This window comes from Melozone crissalis, unplaced genomic scaffold (assembly GCF_028551555.1).
Source record: "Melozone crissalis strain CALT ecotype California unplaced genomic scaffold, PUWL_Pcris_2 ptg000018l_1, whole genome shotgun sequence".
In the NCBI taxonomy this organism is placed as follows: Eukaryota; Metazoa; Chordata; class Aves; order Passeriformes; family Passerellidae; genus Melozone; species Melozone crissalis.
In genome coordinates, this window is record NW_026535796.1 from 18,249,468 (window position 1) to 18,270,937 (window position 21,470).

Here is a 21,470-nt window from a genome sequence, read left to right on the forward strand (position 1 = left end):
GTCGAAGGGAACGGGAGAGAACAGATGTATTGTGGAGGGGGTGATGAGGAGGAGGAGGAGGGCTGCAGCCCGCGCTGGGCTGTGTGTGCGTCGCTGCCTCTCTCACACGAGTCCGGGGTGGGTCCTGCGCGGCACTGAGAGCAGCTTCTGTACTTTGTGCAGCAGCTCCGGAGAGGACACTTGGAGAGTTCAGCACTTTTGCCCTCAGACCCTGCAGAGAACAAAGGGGAAGTTGACTCCTCGCTAGAGTGGATTTCCAGCGGGCACGGAGGTGGCCTTCAATAAACGGATTGAGGTGACTGGGGAAGGAATGCTGCTCAATTAAAAAGTTGTTGGAATAATGAAGGACCAAAGGCTTCCCTGAGCAATAGTGTGTCTGTCCTGAGTTTACTGGTCATGGTGAGCCAGGACAAGGTCTGGCTCTTGGCCTCTACGTTCTTTCAGGCTAGTGCCAGGGTAGTGATGCTCTCGGTGGTATCATCAGTCTTGATGTGAGGGAAGACAAGGGGTGGGCTCTGAGGGTGAGTCTCGGTTCTGGACCTCATTCATGCACGTGAGTACCCTGAAGGTCTGCTGCTGAGTAACTGCTCCCTTTTCTTTCGACGTGCTTGTTTTTAACACTGTAGCAAAGTGCAGGGGCTTGATTGATGTGTATAGAAAAAGAGACATCTGTGCAAATAGGCTGAAACTGGGAGTTGTGGATGGCAAAAGAATCATAAAAATAATCCTGGAACCACGACTATGTTGCATCTGACCATTGCTTGTTCATCTTGCATGGAAGAAGAGGTCACTTGGCTTCTGTAATTCTTTATTGTATGTAGAGCTCCAGGGTGTGGTAATATATGCATGGACATATTTTGAAGTGTAATTCACTTCTGAACTAATAGTACATCTCAAAGAAAAATAGGAAAAGGAAACTACCAAGCAGGTGTAGCTTAGAAATAAGTGATAGAAAAATAGTGAAATGAAATTGCAGAAAAAAATAGTTTTCATGAACAGCAGCCACCATGATTTCCTGGGTATAATGTGAATGGTCTTCCTTGGGTAAATTCTGGATCTTATATAAGGAATTTTCAGTTCAGAATTTCTGTGAATATTGTATGGTTTGAGTTCTCTCCTTTAGTGGAGTGTGCTGTTCTCCATCACATGTCTCTCTTATCTAGGAAAGTTAACTTTTATTACACAGCAAGTGTTCAGGTGTAGTGCATTTGCAGAAAACATACTTAAATACTTGGAAAAAAAGGTAACAGTTGGGTCTTTAGAGCTTGGCAGTAAGTAGATGCTTCTGCTGCCATGTGTGATTCTTAAGGTTTTAAATCTTTGGCTACAACTTTTGCTTTTCAAAATCTAGGTATGTAATTTTTCTTATCTAATTATTTGCTATATGGAGTGTACCACTTACATCTTGTCATGACATTTATGTAAAACAGATGCAGTTTTTAAATGGAGTTAAATCTGTTGAAATGCTCTTTTATTGTTAAAAAACATGAAATGATTTAACAAACACTTTACTCATTTTAACAGCTATATCACCATGATACATATGGACTTTCTGTTTAAAGACAGATCCTTAGGGATCATTTTTGAGTACACAGGGAAGCATCTCATGCAGCTTCACTATTGGAAAGTGAAATGTATATCCTTATATGAAGATCCTCAGTTTGTGTTTTACATGATAACTCCAGTTCTCTCCTTCTCAGAGCCTAGTTCCCAAGCATTTAGAAGATTTCATGTCCTAAACTGCTGTATGGTTATCTGATGTGAGATCCTGTGCTTTTGCCTTTTGCATGTTGGGAAAGGGCTGGAGAAAAATCTGCAAAATCTCCTGGGGCTCTCTGGGTACTACAGTATGGTTCACAAGAAGGACCTGAAATCTAAGAGGTCTTCTGCTCTGGATCCTGCTTCCATTAACACCATGGAGCAGTAACCTACGGCCAAGGAATGGAGCTGGCTGTGAAAACTTCATGAAGGTATCTGGAGAGCCTTGTCTGTTTTTCCAAGGGGTGAGGCCAGAGCACTATCCACTGGGCTCTTTTTGTGGTGTGGATCCTACTAACAAACAACTTCCTTCTTCCACATGGTGCCACACTAAGATAAATTTTATGCCTCAGGGGAAATCCCCCAGTGCTGTCTAATAACCTGCTCTTCTGTCTTTGGTCAAGTGCTGCAAGTTGACTGTGAAGCTGAGTGGTGAGTGTAGAGACAAGTGTGGGGACACTTGGTGACTTGCTGGCCCTATGGCAGTACCATCACTGCTCTCTGGGAGGATTTGGTCTCCAGGTGTTTCGTCTTTGGGGAAGTGGTTGCTACCAGGCATCCCCAAGAATCTCCCATGAAAGGCATCTCAGTGGATGGCAGCAGTGAAATGTGGGTCCTCTGTCGCCACTAGGGCTGGGAAGTCCCTGAGTGCTGTGAATGATGAGAGGCTGTCCTGGGGAGCCATGGATGCTTCCTCAGCATGGAGCACTGGCTTTTGGGGCTGCTGAGCTCCTGTGGGAAATGCTTTAAGCTCGCTGAGTCATGGGAGTCAGTGCCTGCTGTTACCATAGAAATCGGATCAGCTGCTAGGGGTGGGGAGTCCTGGTCCCTGGCTCCACTGCTGCGTGGTTCCAGCATGAGCTCAAAGTGCTGGGGAACGCAATTTCTTGCTCCTTGTCCTGTTGATATCAGAGGAGGTCAGGCAGCTCTGGCAGCCCTGACCAGAGGGCAGGGAAAATAATTTTGCTTGGATCTTTGCATGGCTGCAGTGGTGGGACCCTGTGTGTCTGATGTGTTTTTTTGAAGACCTGCTGTCTGTATATGTCATGTCTTTTGTATTTCGGGAAGCATTGCATTTGATTAGCAATAGCTTTCAGTCCTTTGGGAGCCCTGGAGAGGTGAAAACTGATTGTAAACTGGTGAGTAGCAGATAAGGGAGGATAGGAAGTAAATAATAAGCTTGCAATGGTCCAGAGGGAGAAGAAAACCGCTGAATATCCAATTTGCTGTGCTCTCAAAATGCATTCTCAAGCTTGGTGGCAAGTATAGACCTGAGCATGGATGTGACACATTCCAGAGCTCAGTCTCTCATAGGTTTTGTCCTCTGTGCTCAGTCTGAGTAACTGTTTCATTGTTTCCTCTGCATAAATATACACATTCAAGCTCCAGGGATGGAAGATGCAAAACATCGTCCCCCTCTCCATTCTGCTAAAGGAAATAGCTTTTCTGTGAATATACTTTTCACACTAAGGTGTTGTGTCTCAGATCATCTTTGAACCCTTTGCTCTCCTTATAAAGCAAAGTAAGCGCAAGCGTCGCTGTGAAACAGTGCTGCAGAGACTCTTGCTGATGCAAGGTGTCACTTGATTTTTCTACACTTCCTCTTGGCTTGCTGCCTGCTGACCACTGAATTACTGTCCACGTGGTCAGTGTGAGCAGTCCAGATCTACATAGTTGTCCTTTTTAATGTTTCCTTGCTTACTTCCAGGAGACTGAATTCAGAGGATAACAGCAGCTTCCCAAGGATTGTTCTTAAGAGTTGGTACTCTTAGGAGGTCCTGTATGCTGTGCTAGCTCAGTCCCAGCTTTAATGTATCTTCTGCTTCAGATGAGAGTGAGAAATATTTGCAAACAGCAGCAAACGCAGTGAGCTGTGTGTTTCTCGGACCCTTTTAATTCTTTGGTCTGCTTATTCCATGCTTGGTGAAAAATACTCATTCAGGCAGTATGGCCTTAAATGAAAGAAGTGATTCCTTGCTTCTAGCTATTATGTAGGAGAAAGGATTTACTGGGTGATGCTGAAAGGAGATGAGGATTCTATGTGTGTTGTTCTCCCTGTTTTACTAGCTCCGCCTAAAAAATTCCTGTTTTGAGGAGCTGTTCACTTCTCTGTTCAGATCGCAGCACACTGAAGCACGCACTTCAGTGTTGTTGAGAGCTCTGGTTCTCCATTATGGGGAGAAGGAGGGGGGTGATTCTTGGGAAAGCTTCCAGTACTGGGCCAACCGTGGAAACAGCCGGGCTTTGTGCCAGCCCTTCGGAGGGAGGGGGAGCTCAGAGCCATACAGGGAGTGTATCAGGCAGGGGCTGGTGCAGCCTGTCGCCTTCTGCAGAGTCCTGGTGCTGCTTCTGTTTCAGGAGAGAAAAACTGTTCTGCCCAGAGCTGTGGTCAAGCAGAGATTCCTTGAGAGGGTTGGTACAGCTCTTGATGGCTTTTGATAGCAATTGGCGTGAAAGAATCTGCTAGGTTGTGCCTCTGGCGAGGAGGAGGAGGAGTTCCTGCTTGTATTAAGGGGGAGGGGACACGATCTCTGGATAAGTAAGGATGAGGGAGTATTGGGGGGAAATCGGTGAGAAGAGGAAGTGTCTCTGTGGGGAGGTAGATTTGTGATCTCTGTGTCTCACCTAACAGTCTCTGCAGTCCGTGTTTAGACACAGCGAAATAAACTGCGGTGTTTGGGGACCATGGCTGCAGACCCGCTCACAGATCTTCAGGATGACCTGAGCTTGGATGATGCCAACCAGTCCCTCAGCCAGCTCAAACTGGCCCCCTCCATAGATGATAAGAACTGGCCATCAGATGAAGTCCCTGCTTTTCCCAAATCAGGTAAGTTTCCTGCTTGTTTGGGATCTGGGTTTTGGCCAAAAAGCAGTTGTTTGTCTTGCAGCATTGTGGTCTTATCTACATAAACAGAGAGCCCCAGCTCCATTTAAAAGCTTTATAGGTGCATTAAACTTGCACCACACCCAAGTGAATCAGCCTCAGTATTGAACAGCACTAAAAAGTGCAGAGCCAGCTGCTGTAAATATGCTCTTCTCAGTCCTGTGCCTGGCTGCATTTTGGTGCTGACAGAATAGATGTGCTGTAAATCTTTGAGCATGCTCCATTATGGTCTCTTGCAGGAAAGTTTGGCCTTCTGGACTGGAATGGTCTCAAACTTCCATCTGGGAGGTGGGGCTGGAGATCTGAGTTGTTGCTCTGAAATCCTGTGCTGTGAACTATGAACAGAGAGGTCAGGAAAATTAGCTCAAGGATATATAGTATGACCATCCATCAAGGGACTATGTTAAGATCCTCCTTTCCCTAAAAAGCCATGACCATGTCCTTGGGTTTTGTCTTTGTGAATATTCGTGACATATTTGAACATTTGTTTGAGGCAGTGTACATTCTGAGGGACACATATGGATCTCATAGGACTGAGAGGACTCTTCTGAAGTCATTGCTCAGAATTCCATGTCCACTCAGAATTTCAAAAGTGGGTTTTCAAGGTGTATAGTTACATACATTAGTCCCATGTAGAAGTGCCATTTTTTCTTATACTTCTATCTTTCTGTACTCTCCAATGTGCTCCAGATCCATTCTTCTGATTGCTTGTTTCTTGTACTTTGTTCAGATGACTCCAAAGGCTCCCCTGAGCCTGTCACTCACCTGCAGTGGGATCATCCCTACTATGATATCGCCAGGCACCACATTGTGGAAGTAGCAGGTAGGAACCTTCCTGTTTTCTCCTTTGATGTCTTTGCAGCTGGGCTGAGGAAGGACTTTTCTAATAGGGCTTTGGGAACAGCTGTTGTTTGCCAAGACCAAGTGGCAATGACAGGTGGCACAGAAAGAACACCAAACTTCTTGAATGTTTGTGATACGTATAATTTTCCATTGACTTCAGCTAAACTTGGGTTACTTCTTGGCTCTTGCTGACTTGATTATATTATTGTCAGGACTCAGTTGATTTTGCTGAATTGTTTTAGATATGGCTCTTTACTACATCCTGAACACAAAAGTGGTTTTTGCTTGATAATGCCACAGAAGTTATGTAGTTAAGCAATACAGTTATAAGGTCCTCAGCTGACTGAGTAATCCACAGTGGGTGGAATCACTTGTATCTGAACGGCCAGAGCTTGCCATCCTGTCCAGAAATAACATGTACAGAAATCTGAAGTAGGGGGAATAGGTCTGTGTTCCACTGCAAGGAAAGACCTGATCATTCAGGGTCACAAGCATTTGGATTTTCCTTGTGTTTTCTTGTCCATATTATTTTATTTATGCTAACCCTTGGTGATATACTGCTGGGGACTTCTATGAGAAAGAGTTTTGGAGGATTCTTTAGGTTGCTGTGGTGAGCCTGAGTGAAGGGTAAGGCCATTTTGTCTTGTATTCCTTGTTTTTTTAAAAAAGAAGCACTTCTACAACTTGTTGTGACTTGATTCATACTTCCTGCTTGACTATAGCCACCTCCTACCCCTCCTGCTGCCACCTCCTACCCCTCCTACTGCCATCTCTCTGTAACTTGGTCCCTGCCCCACATGTGAATTATCAAGGAAGCAGAGGCACAAGCTGGAGTCCTCCTGATTCAGGGTTGTTCTGCAGCAGAGTTTGACCACAACGAAAAGAGTCTCTGGCACTTACTTTGGTAAGAGTTGTCTTGATATCATTCTTTTCTAGGCAGTTTTCTCAAATGAACTTTCTTTTTCCTGATCTCTCATGTTCCATCTTTTGTGGAACAAAATTATAATGGCAGACTCAAAACCTTGTTGTTTATTGTTTTCCTGCTCAGTTTGACAAGCCAGGTGTTTGACATTTGGGCTGTTATGCCTTATAGGTTTGCCAGAAGTGTTTTCATTTGCAAATGTTTTGCTAAGCTTCTTTTCCATGGGGCTGGAGTTTCAGGACTGCCAGTTATAGAGGTCTGCACCCTGGTCTCTGCTGCTGGAACTGGAAAGGGACAGATGTGTGGGCTCCACCATTTCAGTAGTAATAGCCAGAATATTTGGAATGTGAATGGCACAGGTATTTGAGGACTGTGGGAAAGGGTGAGTTAAACATAACAGTTGTTGCTTTAGGCTAAGTTTCAGACCAAGTGCTTAGCAGAGTTTAGATCAGAGACATTGATATGACTGGAATGTCAGCCCAAACCAAGGATATATACTTTGTCTGCTGCCTCCTGGGATAAACACCACTCTTTCTGAGGGATTTCTGTTCCAAGGTAACATGACTTTTTCTTTGACAAGGTCTCTGAATGGAGTATGGCTCCAGTGGAGGTGTGTGTCAGTGGCTGTTGGAACGGAGCCATTTGGCCATTTGACACAGTCTGGGGTAGCAAATGAAGAATTAGCCAGCTTCCTGAAAAGATTCCGGGGTGGGATGATGGCTGACTGGGAGCTGTGCCTGCATTCTGAACTCTTCCCCGTTGTGGTTTAAATTTGTATTCCTAGTGAGCTCTGTGTCCCTGCAATGTCTCTGAATAGTGCAGAAACAGCTCAGAGAAGCTTCTGTTCTTGGCTCTTGCCGGCCAGTTTTCACGGGTAGCTGATGTGTCTGGAAGCATGTGATGGTCCCACACATGGCATGTGCTGTGATGCCTTTCTTGGTGCTGGGAGAGCTTGGAGCACAGCTCCAGATAGAGGATTTGCTGCCATGTAGGTTTGAGACTTGCTGGTTTCTCATCTCCTGAAAGGAGAATTTAGGACGTGGATCAAAGGCATCTGACTTATAATCTTGGTTCTGGGGAAGCTGATATTTTTTTTTTTGGTCAGTAATTGAGAATTTTAACTGTTCAGAGTATCGGACAGGGTGGTCTTCTCTGGATTGTTGTTGGAGGCAATTAATCTGGGAAAGTCTGGGAAAATCCCATTAGAGGTAGCCTGGAGAATAAAAATCTCACTGGAGGATTAATATGAAACTGTTCAGATGTGGCTCTGCTGACAAATTGTGTCAGCTCCAGGTGCAATGAACACTGGCTATGCTGAGCCTGAACCAAAATTACCCTAGATCTCTTGTAAATATTAGCAAATGGCAGCAGATCAAGGATTATTTTGTCCACTCTGTTGATTCATTAGCTTTCTGTCCCATGTCCTTCCCTGTTCTGCAATTCAGAGCAGAAAGTTTGTGGCTAACTCTGTTCCTGCCTGCCCTGAAATATGTTCTGTGATGATGGTGCTATTTTGAGACAAAAGCAGAAGGCTGGTTCCCATCCTCAGGCTGAACTTCATGATCCCAGTGTTATCCTGTGTGGTCAGAAAGTAATTGCTTCTTGCTGGATGTGTGCATTGAGTTAATAACTTAATAAAAGCCCAGTTTTGATGTTAAAAAGTTAGCACGCTCATTTTCTAGCTGGCCTTAATTCAGTCCAAGGCGTGCTTCATTTGAAATGTCTGGCTATCTGACCTAAGAGGGGAAAGTACTGAAAAACCTTTTGCAGAATTTGTTCGGAAAATAAGTTTTTGGGGGTTGTTTCTCACTTAAAAATAGTGCAGTGGTTTCATGGAGACTCTCCTTTGTGCCCTATTGCTCCTGTCTCTTCTGGGGACTAGGATCTTGTGGGAAGAGGCTGCCCATGGGAAAGGAGCAGGCATGTCACTGCTGTCCCATGTGGTGCTGTGTTGCACAAAGATGTCAGCAAAAGGCATCTGGGCCACAGTCCTGAGGGAGTTCTCAGAACTGGAGTATTGTTAGGAATCACAATATTTTGGTTTAAGGAAACATTCTTTTGGTTCTGGGACTTGATGCTTTTCTGAAGGAAGATGTTGGTGTTGTTCCTTTCAGATCTGCCTTAAAGTGTGTGTTTATGGAGTGTTTTACACAGGCTCTGGAGAGGTCTCTGTGGTTTCGTTCTTCTTGATTCTGAGTGCCTCTTTTTGTGAGCGCTGTAGCAGTGAAATTCCTGTTTACACATGGCCTGAAGCTGAAAGAGAGGAGGCTTGATTTCGTTGCACAGTCCACTTCTGCTTGATTTCATTGCACAGTCCACTTGTTTTTTTCCCTTGCTCATGTCACATAGAATTTGGAGGAAACACAAGCTCCTGGTTGAGAGCTGTTAAGGAACTATCCCAAGTTTCTGTTATGTTGAGAGTTTCTGTGTTCTCCTGCCAGTTCTTACATGGCAAAGGTGCTGCTTCCATTCTCTTGGGGGTTGAGGCAGATGTGACATAGCCTTGGCCTTGAATTTTAGCAGAAGCTGATTTGCAAAACTAAGGCAGGTAGTTAATAATAGTCTAAAGCAGGTTTCTGGAAATGACAGTTCATACTGGAAACCTGTGGCTGTGTGGGAAGAGCAGAGCTCTTGTCAGCTCTGGCAAGGTGTTCCATCCTCATTCTGCTGCCCAGTCTGAAATACTGGTCTTTTCTTTGTGGTCAATATGCAAAACTATGGCTATGAGGTTCATCAGTGTTCCCATTTTACACAGTAATTGCCTTGCTTTCTTTTGGGATAAGAAAACAGGGACCTAACATATATTGGCATATGAATTCCTCACTGCCATGGAGGGTAGAAGATAGTGTATCATTGGTCAGGAAAGTGGCTGTCACTATATACTCCAGCTATGTAATCCCTGCCCAGTGATTTCTAAACTTTGTTGGAGCTCAAAGCATGTTTCTGCTAGTTTGTGTGGGAAATCTGCTGCCTCACACCATTAATTGTCAATCTGTGGGGCTGCCTTCGCAGTAAAGCTGTGACGCCAATACGTGTGAGACCTGTAACTGAAGTGGGAAAACAAGGTGGAGAGCTATGAGTGTACCTTCTTTTGTGTTACTGGATTGAAGCTGCAATTCCAGCAGTAAATCTATTTTCATTGGTGAATCTGGTTCCAAACCTACCCAACAAACATGACTGCAGGTGCCAAAGCTGTAACTGGTGCTGATGATTTGCTGTAGGTGTTGGTGATTGACATGGGGAGGTAACATCAATCTTGGAGCACCAGTAGCTGTTGTTTCTCTAAGCAGGCAAAGGTAGAAGTGGCAGACAAAACTTGTGTTGAAGATGTTTTGCAGGGTGTCTTTGGTGGCTAATGGACTCAGCAAAGGGTAACAAGGGTACTTTTCAGGCATGGTACATTGTTACTGGCTCCATCAGCACAGACTGCCTGCATTTCTGCTGCTTTTGGATATAGTTTCCAGCTTTTAACTGTTTTGTTTGTTCATTTCTTTAAGAATATTTTGTATGATAAAAAATATTAATTGCCTCTATAGAATTGAGTCTATAGACTCAAAGCAAGCTGAGCTTGTGCACCATATTTTGATATGCAAGGTCAAGGGAAGGAAGAGCATCTAAGGAATTTTAAGTTTATAAGGGAATGGAGAATTTCTTCCTAGAGCTCTGCTCTGCAAAGGCTCCTGTCTTGATAGGCCCATGTGAGTCTGCTGAGTATATAGCTGTGAGAGTGATGGAAAGGGGCTAGGTGTGATAATAAATGCCTTCATAAACTATAGGAACCTTTTTAAAATTCTAATTGGCTGTTCAGTTTTTTTACTCAGAATCTACTAATCATGGAAAAAAGTTATGGGTGTGGGATGTGTTATTCATATGGTATGATGCCATTCTCTGTGCACTTCTGAAGTTGTTCAGAGGACTTCAGAATTAATTGCAATTAACCCTTTTAAAAGTGGGTTACAGCGGTTACCATTTTGGTGGCAGAGGAAGTCTAACAGTAAGGGCAAGAAATTTGATTATACAGAGTTGGAAATTCAAAAAGAAGATTTGGGAATCAAGGCTTGCTGTTATTGCCTCTAATTGTTAGATAAGGTTGCTTTTTGCAGAGGAGCATGGGGGGAAGATGAAATGGAAGGAGGTTGAATCCCGCAAGACAGCAGCTAAATGCGTCCCGGTGGCAATCTGGCTAGGCTCTCAGACTTTAACCTCATGAGTACTTCCTGGGAAAGGATGCAAAGCTTGGCTTGCTATAACTTTTTTTCTGTTCCTCCAGACCAGGGTGCACTTGATGGGGCCCAACCAGGTAGGTAGATTTTTTGTGGCGCTAACATTTGGTTCTGTAGATCATGGTATTCCTTTAGCATGACCGTGGCCTGTAGCTGGACTGTCTCAGGGGAGCCCAAACTTTGCTCAGCCTTAGGCTGCACTGGCAATTTTTCAGGAATTCAAAGACTGCACAAAATTGTTGTCTGAGGACTGCACCTCTGCCTCAGACACAGCAGAATCATCTGAGCCAAATTTGGTGTGTGGGCTTTACTTTGGGCACTTTGGCGCTCATGGGTCTCAATGTAAATCCTGTTCCTGTCCTGTCATGGTGGTGGCCTGCTTGGACCAGTTCAGTTTGAACTCCAGTTCATCCTGTTATCGTATGTGGTTTGGAAGTTCATTCTAGGATTGCTTCCTATTCCTTCACATGATCTGCTGCTGCACTCACGTGCTAAGCAGCTGGCACTTTAACTGGATTCTCCATCTGAAAGCAACTGTTATCTATTTCTTCTCCATTTGGCTGCAGAGATGTTGTGTTCTATAACTTGTTTGCCCAAAGCTGTGCTTAAGTTCCCTGGGCTTGCTGAGCATTTGTTAATACTCTCCGGACTTCAGTCCTAAGTCTCAGTAATTTGGCTGCTGGGGCTTTCATGCTTCTCAATGTACATGAAAACTTCTATTGGTGTGAAATTCTTACTGCTAAGACCTTCACACAATTCATGGAAATGCTGATTCTCATTTCCTCGTTATGTGGAGTCTTCTTCCCCTTTTTCTGTGCTCTCAGACATCCTCCCATACTGCATTCTTTAATATGACCCTCTAGTATATTTTTGTATCAGTTAAAGCTAAATTCACTTCATAAGGCTTTCTGATTCTGGCAGCGTTTGGATATTGGGAATATCCAGGTGGATGAAATAATGTATTAAAATGTTTCTGCTTTGAACTCCCTACCTTCTTTTCCTTCAGGGCTAAATCCACGTGGGAATTCAATAGGCAACTAAAATCTACTATACTTAAACATTTCCCAGCTGTGCCACAAGCCTAGTGCAGCTAATTGAAATGAAATTACATTTGACAGGTTTTTTACTCACAGTGGCTCTGATTAAACATGCTAAGCTTTGTGAAACTTGTGTAGTAATATTCCAGTGTTCTGTAGTGGTGCTCTTTCCTTGGCCCTCAAGTCTGTTAACTTTGCTGTTTTAGCAGTAGCACTAGCTTTTGGTGGCAAGTTTTATCCATCTGCATTGTCCAAGTATCAAAGTATTAGGATATTCCCATATGAATCTTTCAACAAGATAGGCACCTAACTGAGGCGACCTGGTGAAGGTAGGACTGAGCAGTCTCTAGACTGCAGCTAGGCTGCCTCAAATCATGACATAAATGCTACAGGATGTATTTCAGGATATGAAATGAATATATTTCTATTTACCTAGAAATAGTAAATAACAGGATTTGCATGCCAAGGAGGTATTTTCCATGTGCAGATTTGTGTATTTTTTGGCTATGCAGATTCATTTAATGCCCTATCTTGGGACATTATTGCCATCTTGATGTGAATTTCTGCTGTGATACATTTGTATTGCTGCAGGTTTTAATCTGAAACATTTGCCTCAGTATTTTAATTTCAGCCCTTTTAGAAGTTTGGCCTTGCACTCATGGCTTGGACACACAGCAGTGATTTTCCTTGCCCCTGTCTTAAAAGTGCCCTGGAAATGCTGCTTTTTGAGCGAGAAGAAAAATGCAGTTCAGGCCTTAAAAGTGCCATAAAAATATTCAGGAGCTTATGTCAATCAGCGCTACAACTGCATATCTCTTTAGATGAGCAGCTGTCTTGTCTGGCTTTAGATATTGGCTACTGTCGTGCTCTTTGTTGTTAAAAGCAAAATAATCTGAATCACATCCTTCAGGGAGGTAGTTTAATTCCAGTGTACTTGAAAATATTTTTTAAGTTGGGGTGTTCTTTGAATACTGATGGTATATAATTTGTTATTCGTTTGTTGTTCGCTATTGAGCATTCCTCATCTGGGAGAGGTAGGAGGCAGCCTGAGAAGCCAAGTGTTTACTTCATGATCTGTAGTTGTGTTCAGTGGAAACTTCAGCTATTTGCAATTGCAAACAAGGGGTGAAAACCTAGATACATAAGATTAATGCTGCCAACAGGAAAGCAAATAGTACAAGGGATGGAGCATCTGGGAAAGATCAAACCTGATAAGAATCTGTTCTGTAGGAGGCAGAGGGGCCACCCAAAGGTAGTTTCCTCCAACAAGAATACATGGAATGGGCTTTAGGTTCTTGTTTATAAATTGGAGCAACTGATTGTTCAGCTTTGATGCTGAATTTTTGATTTTGTCATGTCTGGAGCAAGGAGACTGATCAGATATATGTCAGGTGGAAACAAGATTGGCAGTTGATCATTTTGAAAATCTCTGTGTTCACAGGCTGAGCTCAGTGTGATGAAACTGGAGCAAAACCCAGAACTCGGAAAAGGGCATGCTGGTTCCTTTCTAGGTCTCATGCATAAATTCATTCTGATTTGGAAGGCAAAACAGGCCACTCCTTTTTCAGTCATCCAGGGCACTGTAGATTATCTTTTCATGTACTTGGCCCTGGAAATTGTCCAGGAGAAACATGCCATCTCCTCTTTGGAAGAGTCATGGATTGTCTGTTTATTCTTTACCAGCGATCCCAGACTATGTAAGGAACAAGACTGTAGACTTTGCATAGGCCTTGCTGTAGGCTTTTATATAATTTCAGAGAAAGCTATTTAAGGTATGTCGTTCTGGAATTGTGGCTTGTCAGGTCTGATAATCAGTGCCCAGAAGCCTGAGCTGAGCGTATGGCCACCCAGAGCATGGCACAAACATGGTACTGCACTGCACACCACAGAGGTCTGTGTGTGTGATTAAACTTGAAGTCTGCATCTGGCCCTCAGACCATCCACTCTGGTGTGAAATGCAGCCTCAGTTAACTGAAGATATAATCTGTTCTGAATTTAGCATAAAGCTACATATGATCTGCAAAGATCTGTTGTCTTTCTGGCCGTTCTCTTTCATGAGTATAAAAAACTCAACCGATTCTCAAGTGCTGCATCCTCTTGATGCTTTATACAGGCCTTTGTCTTTCAGATAGAGACATATGAGTTGCTCAAGACCAATGGGAAGGATCACAATATGCCATATTCCTTGCCCAGGACTTTGTAACTGGCACTTAGTCTTTTAGACAACTCATTTACATTAGACCTGTCCCTAATGCTCACAGTGAGCTACCAAGAAACTCTGGGGTAGGCACAGAGTGGGCTGCCATGGGATATGCAGTGTGATGTTGGTCTTGTGGCCTGGCTGTGGCTGTACCTGGTTGTTCCAGACGAGCCTTGCATCACTCTCCTAGTCCTGCATTCCAGGTCGTGCACCCTCCCCCTGCCCGTATCTCCGCATGTGTGTGTCAGTGTGATGGCCTGTGCCGCCCTTTGCTGGCCCGTTCCTAGTGCTGCCTCAGTGTCCTTAGCTTTGGTACAACTTCTGCCTTGTGTGCATCACTAAGTTCTGTGTTGTCTGGTGACTTGAAAATGGGATTTGCAAGATGAAAATAAAAATGAACAAAGTAGCAAGAGAATCTGTTCTGGCAAGATGGGGGCAAAAAGGGGCCAGGGGCATCTTAATGTCATTGCTGGTGTGTATGAGTTCTCTGGCTGCCATTTGCAGCACCAAGTGGTCCTCTGGTACTAACAGGCAGCATTCCCAGAAATATCAGGTTTGCTGTTCCGAGACCCCAGCTGCTGCGTGGCAAGTGTAGCCAAATGACAGTTGAGCGCCAGAGCCTGTGCAAAGCTTAGAAAATGGCTGCATGAATATTGTAAATCCATGCTGGGAAAAGGATATATTTCAAGAGGAATGATGTATTGCAGGTCAGTCCTGCATAGGTAGTGATCCTTGCTGCTTTTCTGTGCCGTGGTCTGTGTGAGATGCTTTACCATATGGGAGTAAGGAGGGTATTGTTGACTATAGCCTCAACAGCCCCATTCACTGTTGCACTCTCTGCTTGACAAGAAAACACAGGTTTCAGAGCAGGGTGAGTAGCTAAAAAGGTGGGAAGACTTTTACCCTTAATACTAAAGGAACCATTTCATCTCCAATGCTGCAAAAAAGAAGTCATCTTTGTGGAAATGGATTGGGTGTTGTGTCTGGGAGAGAATCAGACTTTTCCTCAAACTCTGTATGTCTGCAGGATTTGTGACCTGGTTCTCACTTATGCAAATCTCTCTATTCCCCAGCATGTCTGCTAAGCTTGGCCATGCGTGTCTGCTTGGGCTTTGTTCATGGGGCTGAGATCTCTGCTGGCAGAAGTCCACTGATGGTTGAAGACTTGCTTTGGGGAAAACTTGGCTTGTTGTCTCTGAAGCCTCAAGTGGTGCCTGGGAGTGTCCTCCATGACATGACGGTGCTTTATGGGTTATTTGGCTCCAGTGTGATGGGGACTGTTTTCTGCATGGCTTTTACAAAGAATGCTTTGTCGTGCTGCACTTTGCAGCTCCTTCTGTCTCAGGCTGGAAAAATCTCTCTGTGGATGGAAAATCTAGGAAGCGGTGAAGAGCTTATTCTACAATCCTTCTGGAGAATCCAGCAGCCCTACTTGGCCCATCTGTCAAAGAGACTTTCCTTTGGAAAGATGAGAAATTATCTGGAACTCATCCAGAAGAGTTCTTATCTGGAACTGCTCTTTTTCTAGGAATTTCTTGATTTCCAGGGTATGAAATGGCCTGTGTTCTGTGTGCAGAACTAAACTCCAGGTGAAGCAAAAAACAGATGCACCAGACTATTAGAAGTTAGTCTGGGACTGTGTGCAGGATGGAAAGAGTTATTGTGCCAGTGAAGGGCAGTTTTCCCTGTGCCCCCTGGACATGTGTGTATCAGGAGCAATGCCCAGGCACAGCTTTGCAGGATTAATGCTCTGAGCACTCTGCTCTGTATTTGTGCCTATGTGCCTGGAGGCATTCTGGTTTTCAGTCCTTCATCTCCTTTCAGGGCTGGAGCAGGGAATCTGTTCTTGATTCTCATTGTTGACTTGCCAGGCCCTTGGCGTTCAGGTTTCTGCTTCCACACTAGGCCCATGATAACTGCTGAAAATCAGATTTAGCTTTGCTGGCAGCTGTGCCTTATTATGATGGTTTCTCATTCTTTCTTTACCCCTTGCTGCCAATACCACAATGAAGTCCTTACCTCCCTGTAATCTCTTGCATTTTATCTGCAGGTGATGACAAATATGGAAGAAAAGTAATTTTGTTCAGTGCTTGCCGGATGCCCCCAAGTCATCAACTAGATCACATGAAACTGCTGGGGTAAGTAGAATCTTAGTAGGCTGATGTTAATTTCTTAAATCTGACCTAATTCTCAGATACTGGATTCCTGGGGACAGATCCATCTGCAGTAGCTTTTTTAGCTGGACATGTCATCCCAAGTGCTTACCTCTGTTGCTGGAGTTGCAAATCCTCTGTTATGGCACACAAAAAGAGTCCCAAAGGGAGGAATAGGCTCTCTGTAGCAGAGCACAAATTGAGTTCATCAGTTCTTTCTTCTCAGGTACCTGAAATTCACACTGGACCAGTATGTGGAGAGTGACTACACTCTGGTGTACCTGCACCATGGCCTGACCAGTGAGAACAAGCCATCCCTGAGCTGGTTGCGGGATGCCTACAGGGAATTTGATCGCAAGTGAGTAAAGCTGCAGCAAGCAAGGAAGTCCTGTGCTGTTCTGTACCCTAACATAGAGGATCTTCCCCAGCCCTCCTGTGTAGCTTGGTGTATACATAATTTACTGTCACTTATTCCTCTGCTTGAGGAGGTGGATTGTTGTTTAACACAGACTGAAACATAGGTTAAACAGCTCCTTCTGTAGTTACATGCTTTAGGCCAACAGGCAAGCAGCAAACCCAGGACCTGGTGCAAGTGTGTCAGCCCCACGGTATAATTGTAGGTTCCTGAGGAGGCTACTCACTGATTTTAGATGAAAATTGGAATACAGGGTAGCATGACCTTAGGCTGCTGAGTGGCCTGACACAACTACAGAGCATGGGAGAGCAGAGGCCATGGGTGCTGGGGTGTGGTGAGGCTCAGTGCAAAAGGCATGAAGCAACCAGGGCACCCTAATCTTGTGGAAAGGTTGGTTCCTCTGCTTAAAGTACAGCTTGTCATTACTGGGCTTCTGTTGACAGATACAAGAAGAACATCAAAGCCTTGTATATCGTGCACCCAACCATGTTCATCAAGACCCTGCTGATACTCTTCAAGCCTCTGATCAGGTACGAAGGAAACACTGTTGGAGGCTCACCTGCATGTTCACATTGCAGGGGAACAATGGGGCCTTCTCAGAGGGGGCACAAGCTGAGCCCAGGCTGCCAAGCCTATCCTGGAATCTCTCACCTTTTTCTGTCTCATCCCCCTTCTGAGCTCAGAAATACTCGCACACCAGAAATACCTACAGAGTAGGTATTTAGGAACCTACAGAGTTTGCAACTCTGTGCTACTCCTTTTCTCTCCAGCCAGGTAGAAGTAAAAAGTTACAGGCTCTATAACTCAAATATTTAATTTATTGTGTTACTGAAATAATAACTCCATGAAATAATTGGGAGTAAAATCTTCTCAAGCCTACTGCTGAACAAAGGAAGGAGAAATCCACCATTTGAGGGAGCCTGCTAGGGCTTCTAATGTACCTTGGAAAGTCTTTGCATCTCCTGGTAAAATAGATGGAGTGGGAGGGCGATGTGGGTGACATCTCTGCTGCTCAGCCATACCTACCCTTTGCCCCACTGATTTTTCTTACAGCCCTCTGCACTCCTTTTCTGTAAGAAGTCAGTTCTGTTACTGGATTTCCCAATTCCTCACATATCTACCTTTCTCTTGTTTTTCAGTTTTAAATTTGGACGAAAGATTTTTTATGTGAATTACCTTAGTGAGCTGGAGGAGTATGTGAAGCTGGAACAGTTGGGGATCCCAAGCCAAGTGCTAAAGTGAGAATACTGTCTGTCTCCCCCCCGCCTAGGGTTCTGTGAGAGGGGACCTTTTGGGCAAGGGAAGGAAGAGATTGTTCCACTCAGGTTTTGCAGGGTGTACTGTCAAGTTGCCTTCAAGACTGGTTTCTCTCTATAGTCCTTCCTGTGTGTCCTTGGCCCCAGTCCCCAGTTCTGTCTTTGAGTTAAAAATTCTCCCGCAATGAGGCACCAATCCTGCATCTCCCACTCACCCTCTGGGGACTTCCTGCAAGATACTGACCTTGATACTGACCTGGAGCTCGTGGTGTGCATCTGCTGTCATCTGGTCACCTGCTTAGCTCATTCTGCACTGCTCAGCTTGTCTTTGGGGCTTCCCAAAGTTCCCATAATCTCAGCCCTACCAGATTGCTTCCCTGTCCCACACCCACAAATGCATCTGTCTCATCACAATGCTGTCCTGGCCTCCTGCCCATGTTGTTACTCAGCTACTCCACCTCTTGATCAGATAGATACTCCTTTTCTCCCTGCTTTTTTTTTTTTTTTTGGCAACGAGATGTTTGTTCTTGTGCTGCAAAGCTGCCTGTGGTGGTTTGCATAGGTGTAATTGACCGTACCAGTCTGGTGTTGCTACCAGTGGGTGTGCAGTGCTGGGTTCATGCACTTTCTGGGAGGTGGAGTGCCTTTTTACTAGTCTGTGTTTTGCTGCAGGTATGATGAATACCTGAGATCCCTGCAGAAACCTTTGCAAGTGCCCCAGAAGCCAACACCCCCACGCCCACCACTACCAAACCAGCAGTTTGGAGTCTCCCTACAGCAGTGAGTATTTCTGGACTGTGTTGCTTTTGCCCTGACTTGCTTGGTATGAGGTCACTGTATTTATTACTGAACAACAGCAGAAAATGGCTGCGAAATTTCTTGCAGTTCAGACTTCCTACAAAACTTCAATCATTTTCCTGAGGAACTCTCTGCTCATGTCCAGATCCTGACTAAGTAATTTCAGTTCCATCCTCTTGATCCCTGGGTTAGATTATTTTTGCAACTTAGGGTCGCTAAGGGAGGAGCAAAATAAGAGCCATGGGGACGACTTTACGGCACTGGAAACTTTCTCTTGAGCAAAAGATGTCTGTAGGAGGCTGACAGGGTTCTCTTTAGGACTATGCTGCTTTGAGCAGCACTGCAGATTTGTTTCCTAGTTGTTTTTGAAATCATAAATTCTATTTTAAAAGCACCTCTATTCAGCCTTGTAGTGAACCCCACTCCCCATTCCTGCGCAGTGAAAAAGGCAAACAGACGCTGGCAAGGGCTGGTAATACTGAGTAACTGTTGAAGGTATTTTTAACTGAGTGTGGTTTTGCCTCCCTGGGGAATGAGGAGGAGCCAGTACTATGTAGCTAGACACATCCTCTGAGGCAGTCTGGGAACACATTCCCCAGCTTCAGTGCAACATTTCCAGATGGTGTTTGCTGTGGTGCCGTGCTGCCTGAGCTTGTTAGCAGCCTGGGAGGGGTCAACAGCTCCCAGCTATCGAGTGGTCTGGACAATCAAATGTGAGGGTGGCAGGGAGCACCTTGGTGTCATGAGGTTTTGCCTGAGGGCCATTTTGTTGATAAATCTTCTGTCACAGAAATGTGGTGGCCAAATTTATTTTTTCTCGTGTGTCAGCTTATTTCTGCCCTTGCTCCTATGGGGAAAGAAAAAGGAAGTGTAAACCTTTTCACCTGATTCATAACTAGCATCCTTGCCTTCTGGGAAACCCTTTGCCCTGGCATATACAGGTTGAGATTTTTACAGAGGATGGAAAAAACGTTCCTGTAGTCTAGTAATGAGCTCATAGTTGCTCCAGTGAATGATGTAACATGATGGGTGAAGAGGATAGAAGGCTGGAATAATGGCTGAACCAGGGATGGGGATAGCAAGATCATATGTAGTACAGCTTGTGTGGGTAAATTCAAGAGTTGGAGGCCGCATGTAAGGCAGGACCAGTCCTGTGTACCAGTTGTGTGTAACCTGTTGTTTCTTGGTGCAGTCTCAGGGAGAAGAGCCCTGACCAGTCTCCTGTTCCTCTGGTGGTCAGAGACACCATTGCTCACTTGCGGGAGCATGGTAAGTGTTTGGGGAAGCTGCAGTCCCAGATCAGTGACCTCTGTTCTGTCCAAGCTCCCATCAAGACTGTGTTAAGATAAAGAAGAACAGCAGTCTAGAGTAGGGTGTAAAGCCTGAATTAGGTGAGTTAGCCTTCAAGTGAGATTGTGGAGGGTTTAGGAGACCTCCTTCTTTCAGGAGTTCACGTTCCTTCTTGTGTAAAAGTATCCAAATGCCCCTTGTATCCCTTGATATATAGTGGAAGCAGAAAAAATTGTTGCACTCTAAAAAAGGGACTTGTTGATATCTGTCTGAATGCCCCACAGCATGGATTTATAATTGCAAAGGCCAGCATTTTTAGAGACTCTCACATGGCTGATTGTTTTCTTCTCCATCTGCTGTCACTTCACAGCTCTTAATACAGAGGGGATTTTCCGGAGATCAGCAAATACACAGGTTGTCAGAGAGGTCCAGCAAAAATACAATATGGGTAAGTGCCCAAACACATCAGAGCCCCTCTCATTCCCTAATTACTACTGTGCAACTGCAGCTGTGTAGGAGCTAGTCCATCATGGATCCTCTTCTTCTTTGATAGGTCCGCAGGTGAGGCCTCATCTTGGGGTATGACCTGAATTGCAAGGGAGAAGTGTTTGGTACTTCTGCTGTGTGGAAAGCATATTCCTTCCCACTCGTATTCCCTTGACTATTCTTTTTTTTTTCCTGAAAGTTTCCCTGTTTCTTGGGGTGAGATACACCATCTTATTCTGGTTATACTGAAGGGACTTAAGATGACCAGGATGGAACTTAGTCATGTTTGATTTGATGACTTCTAAAGATGTAATGCTGCATTCAGCACTGGTTTGTATATGATTTTGGGACATATTTTTCCACTTTGCTAGAAGATGTGGTACTTTGGGATTCTGTGTTTTTTAAGATACCTCTTCCTTAGTTTTGGGCTCTGACCATCATGTCCTGTCCTTTGTCTGGAGGAGGTGCTGCTTTGCCCAGTGAGCACTGAGTCTCTGCTCTACTTTCTCAGGTGTGCCTGTAGATTTCCAGGAGTATGAAGATGTCCACCTCCCTGCTGTGATTCTCAAGACCTTCTTGAGGGAGCTACCTGAGCCCCTCCTTACTTTTGGCCTCTACAGCCATGTTGTCAGCTTCCAGAGTGAGTTGTAACAAGTGCTACTCCCTGAATGTTTCACTGGCTAAGGGCAAAGATGTCTTTGTGGAGACATGCATGGGATAACTTGTGACTGCCAGCGGGGCCTTCATCAGGACGAGTGCTGAGGATTGTCCTGTCTCTCTTGATTTTTAGGTGTGGAGGAGATGAAACGTGTGGATGTTGTTCGCAAAACGCTCCAGGATTTGCCAGAAGAAAACTACCAAGTGCTCCGTTTGCTGACGGCCTTTCTGGTGCAGGTGAGCACCAGCCTAAGCATTTACTTGTCATAACGCTGAGAGGCACAGGCAGCCTAAAGGTGCAGGCACACAGCCTGTGTGGTCTGTACCAGGGAGGCTGGAAGCTCCCCAGGCTGGAGGTAGAACTACAAAGTAGCTGAGTAGAAGAGGGGGCTCAGATTTGCTTTGCAGTACTTCCTGCTGCCAAGAAAGCCACTGCAAGGCCATTCAAGCAAGAGGGAAGATCATGAGTGGTGATTTGGACTTGTAGAGATATTATCTGCCAGTGCTCTTGATTCTGTTGTTATGACATAGCCTGGTCAGCTTTTCTC

At 44.8% G+C, this 21,470-nt stretch overlaps 1 protein-coding gene across 9 annotated transcripts in view; it reads left to right on the plus strand.

Annotated features, from left to right (window-relative positions):
- ARHGAP1 (Rho GTPase activating protein 1) overlaps positions 1 to 21,470 on the plus strand; it is a 182,821-nt gene that overhangs the window by 646 nt on the left and 160,705 nt on the right. Inside the window, exons 2-15 of one of the 9 annotated variants that reach the window (XM_054276378.1) lie at positions 163 to 295; positions 1,800 to 1,970; positions 4,391 to 4,585; positions 5,373 to 5,465; positions 10,678 to 10,707; positions 15,918 to 16,005; positions 16,247 to 16,378; positions 16,879 to 16,965; positions 17,575 to 17,673; positions 18,364 to 18,471; positions 19,682 to 19,758; positions 20,150 to 20,227; positions 20,777 to 20,905; positions 21,056 to 21,159. In XM_054276378.1, coding sequence (XP_054132353.1) covers positions 4,444 to 4,585; positions 5,373 to 5,465; positions 10,678 to 10,707; positions 15,918 to 16,005; positions 16,247 to 16,378; positions 16,879 to 16,965; positions 17,575 to 17,673; positions 18,364 to 18,471; positions 19,682 to 19,758; positions 20,150 to 20,227; positions 20,777 to 20,905; positions 21,056 to 21,159 — 1,167 coding nt within the window. In that variant the 5' untranslated portion in view covers positions 163 to 295; positions 1,800 to 1,970; positions 4,391 to 4,443. The other 8 variants (XM_054276377.1, XM_054276379.1, XM_054276380.1 and 5 more) reach the window with 8 other exon arrangements.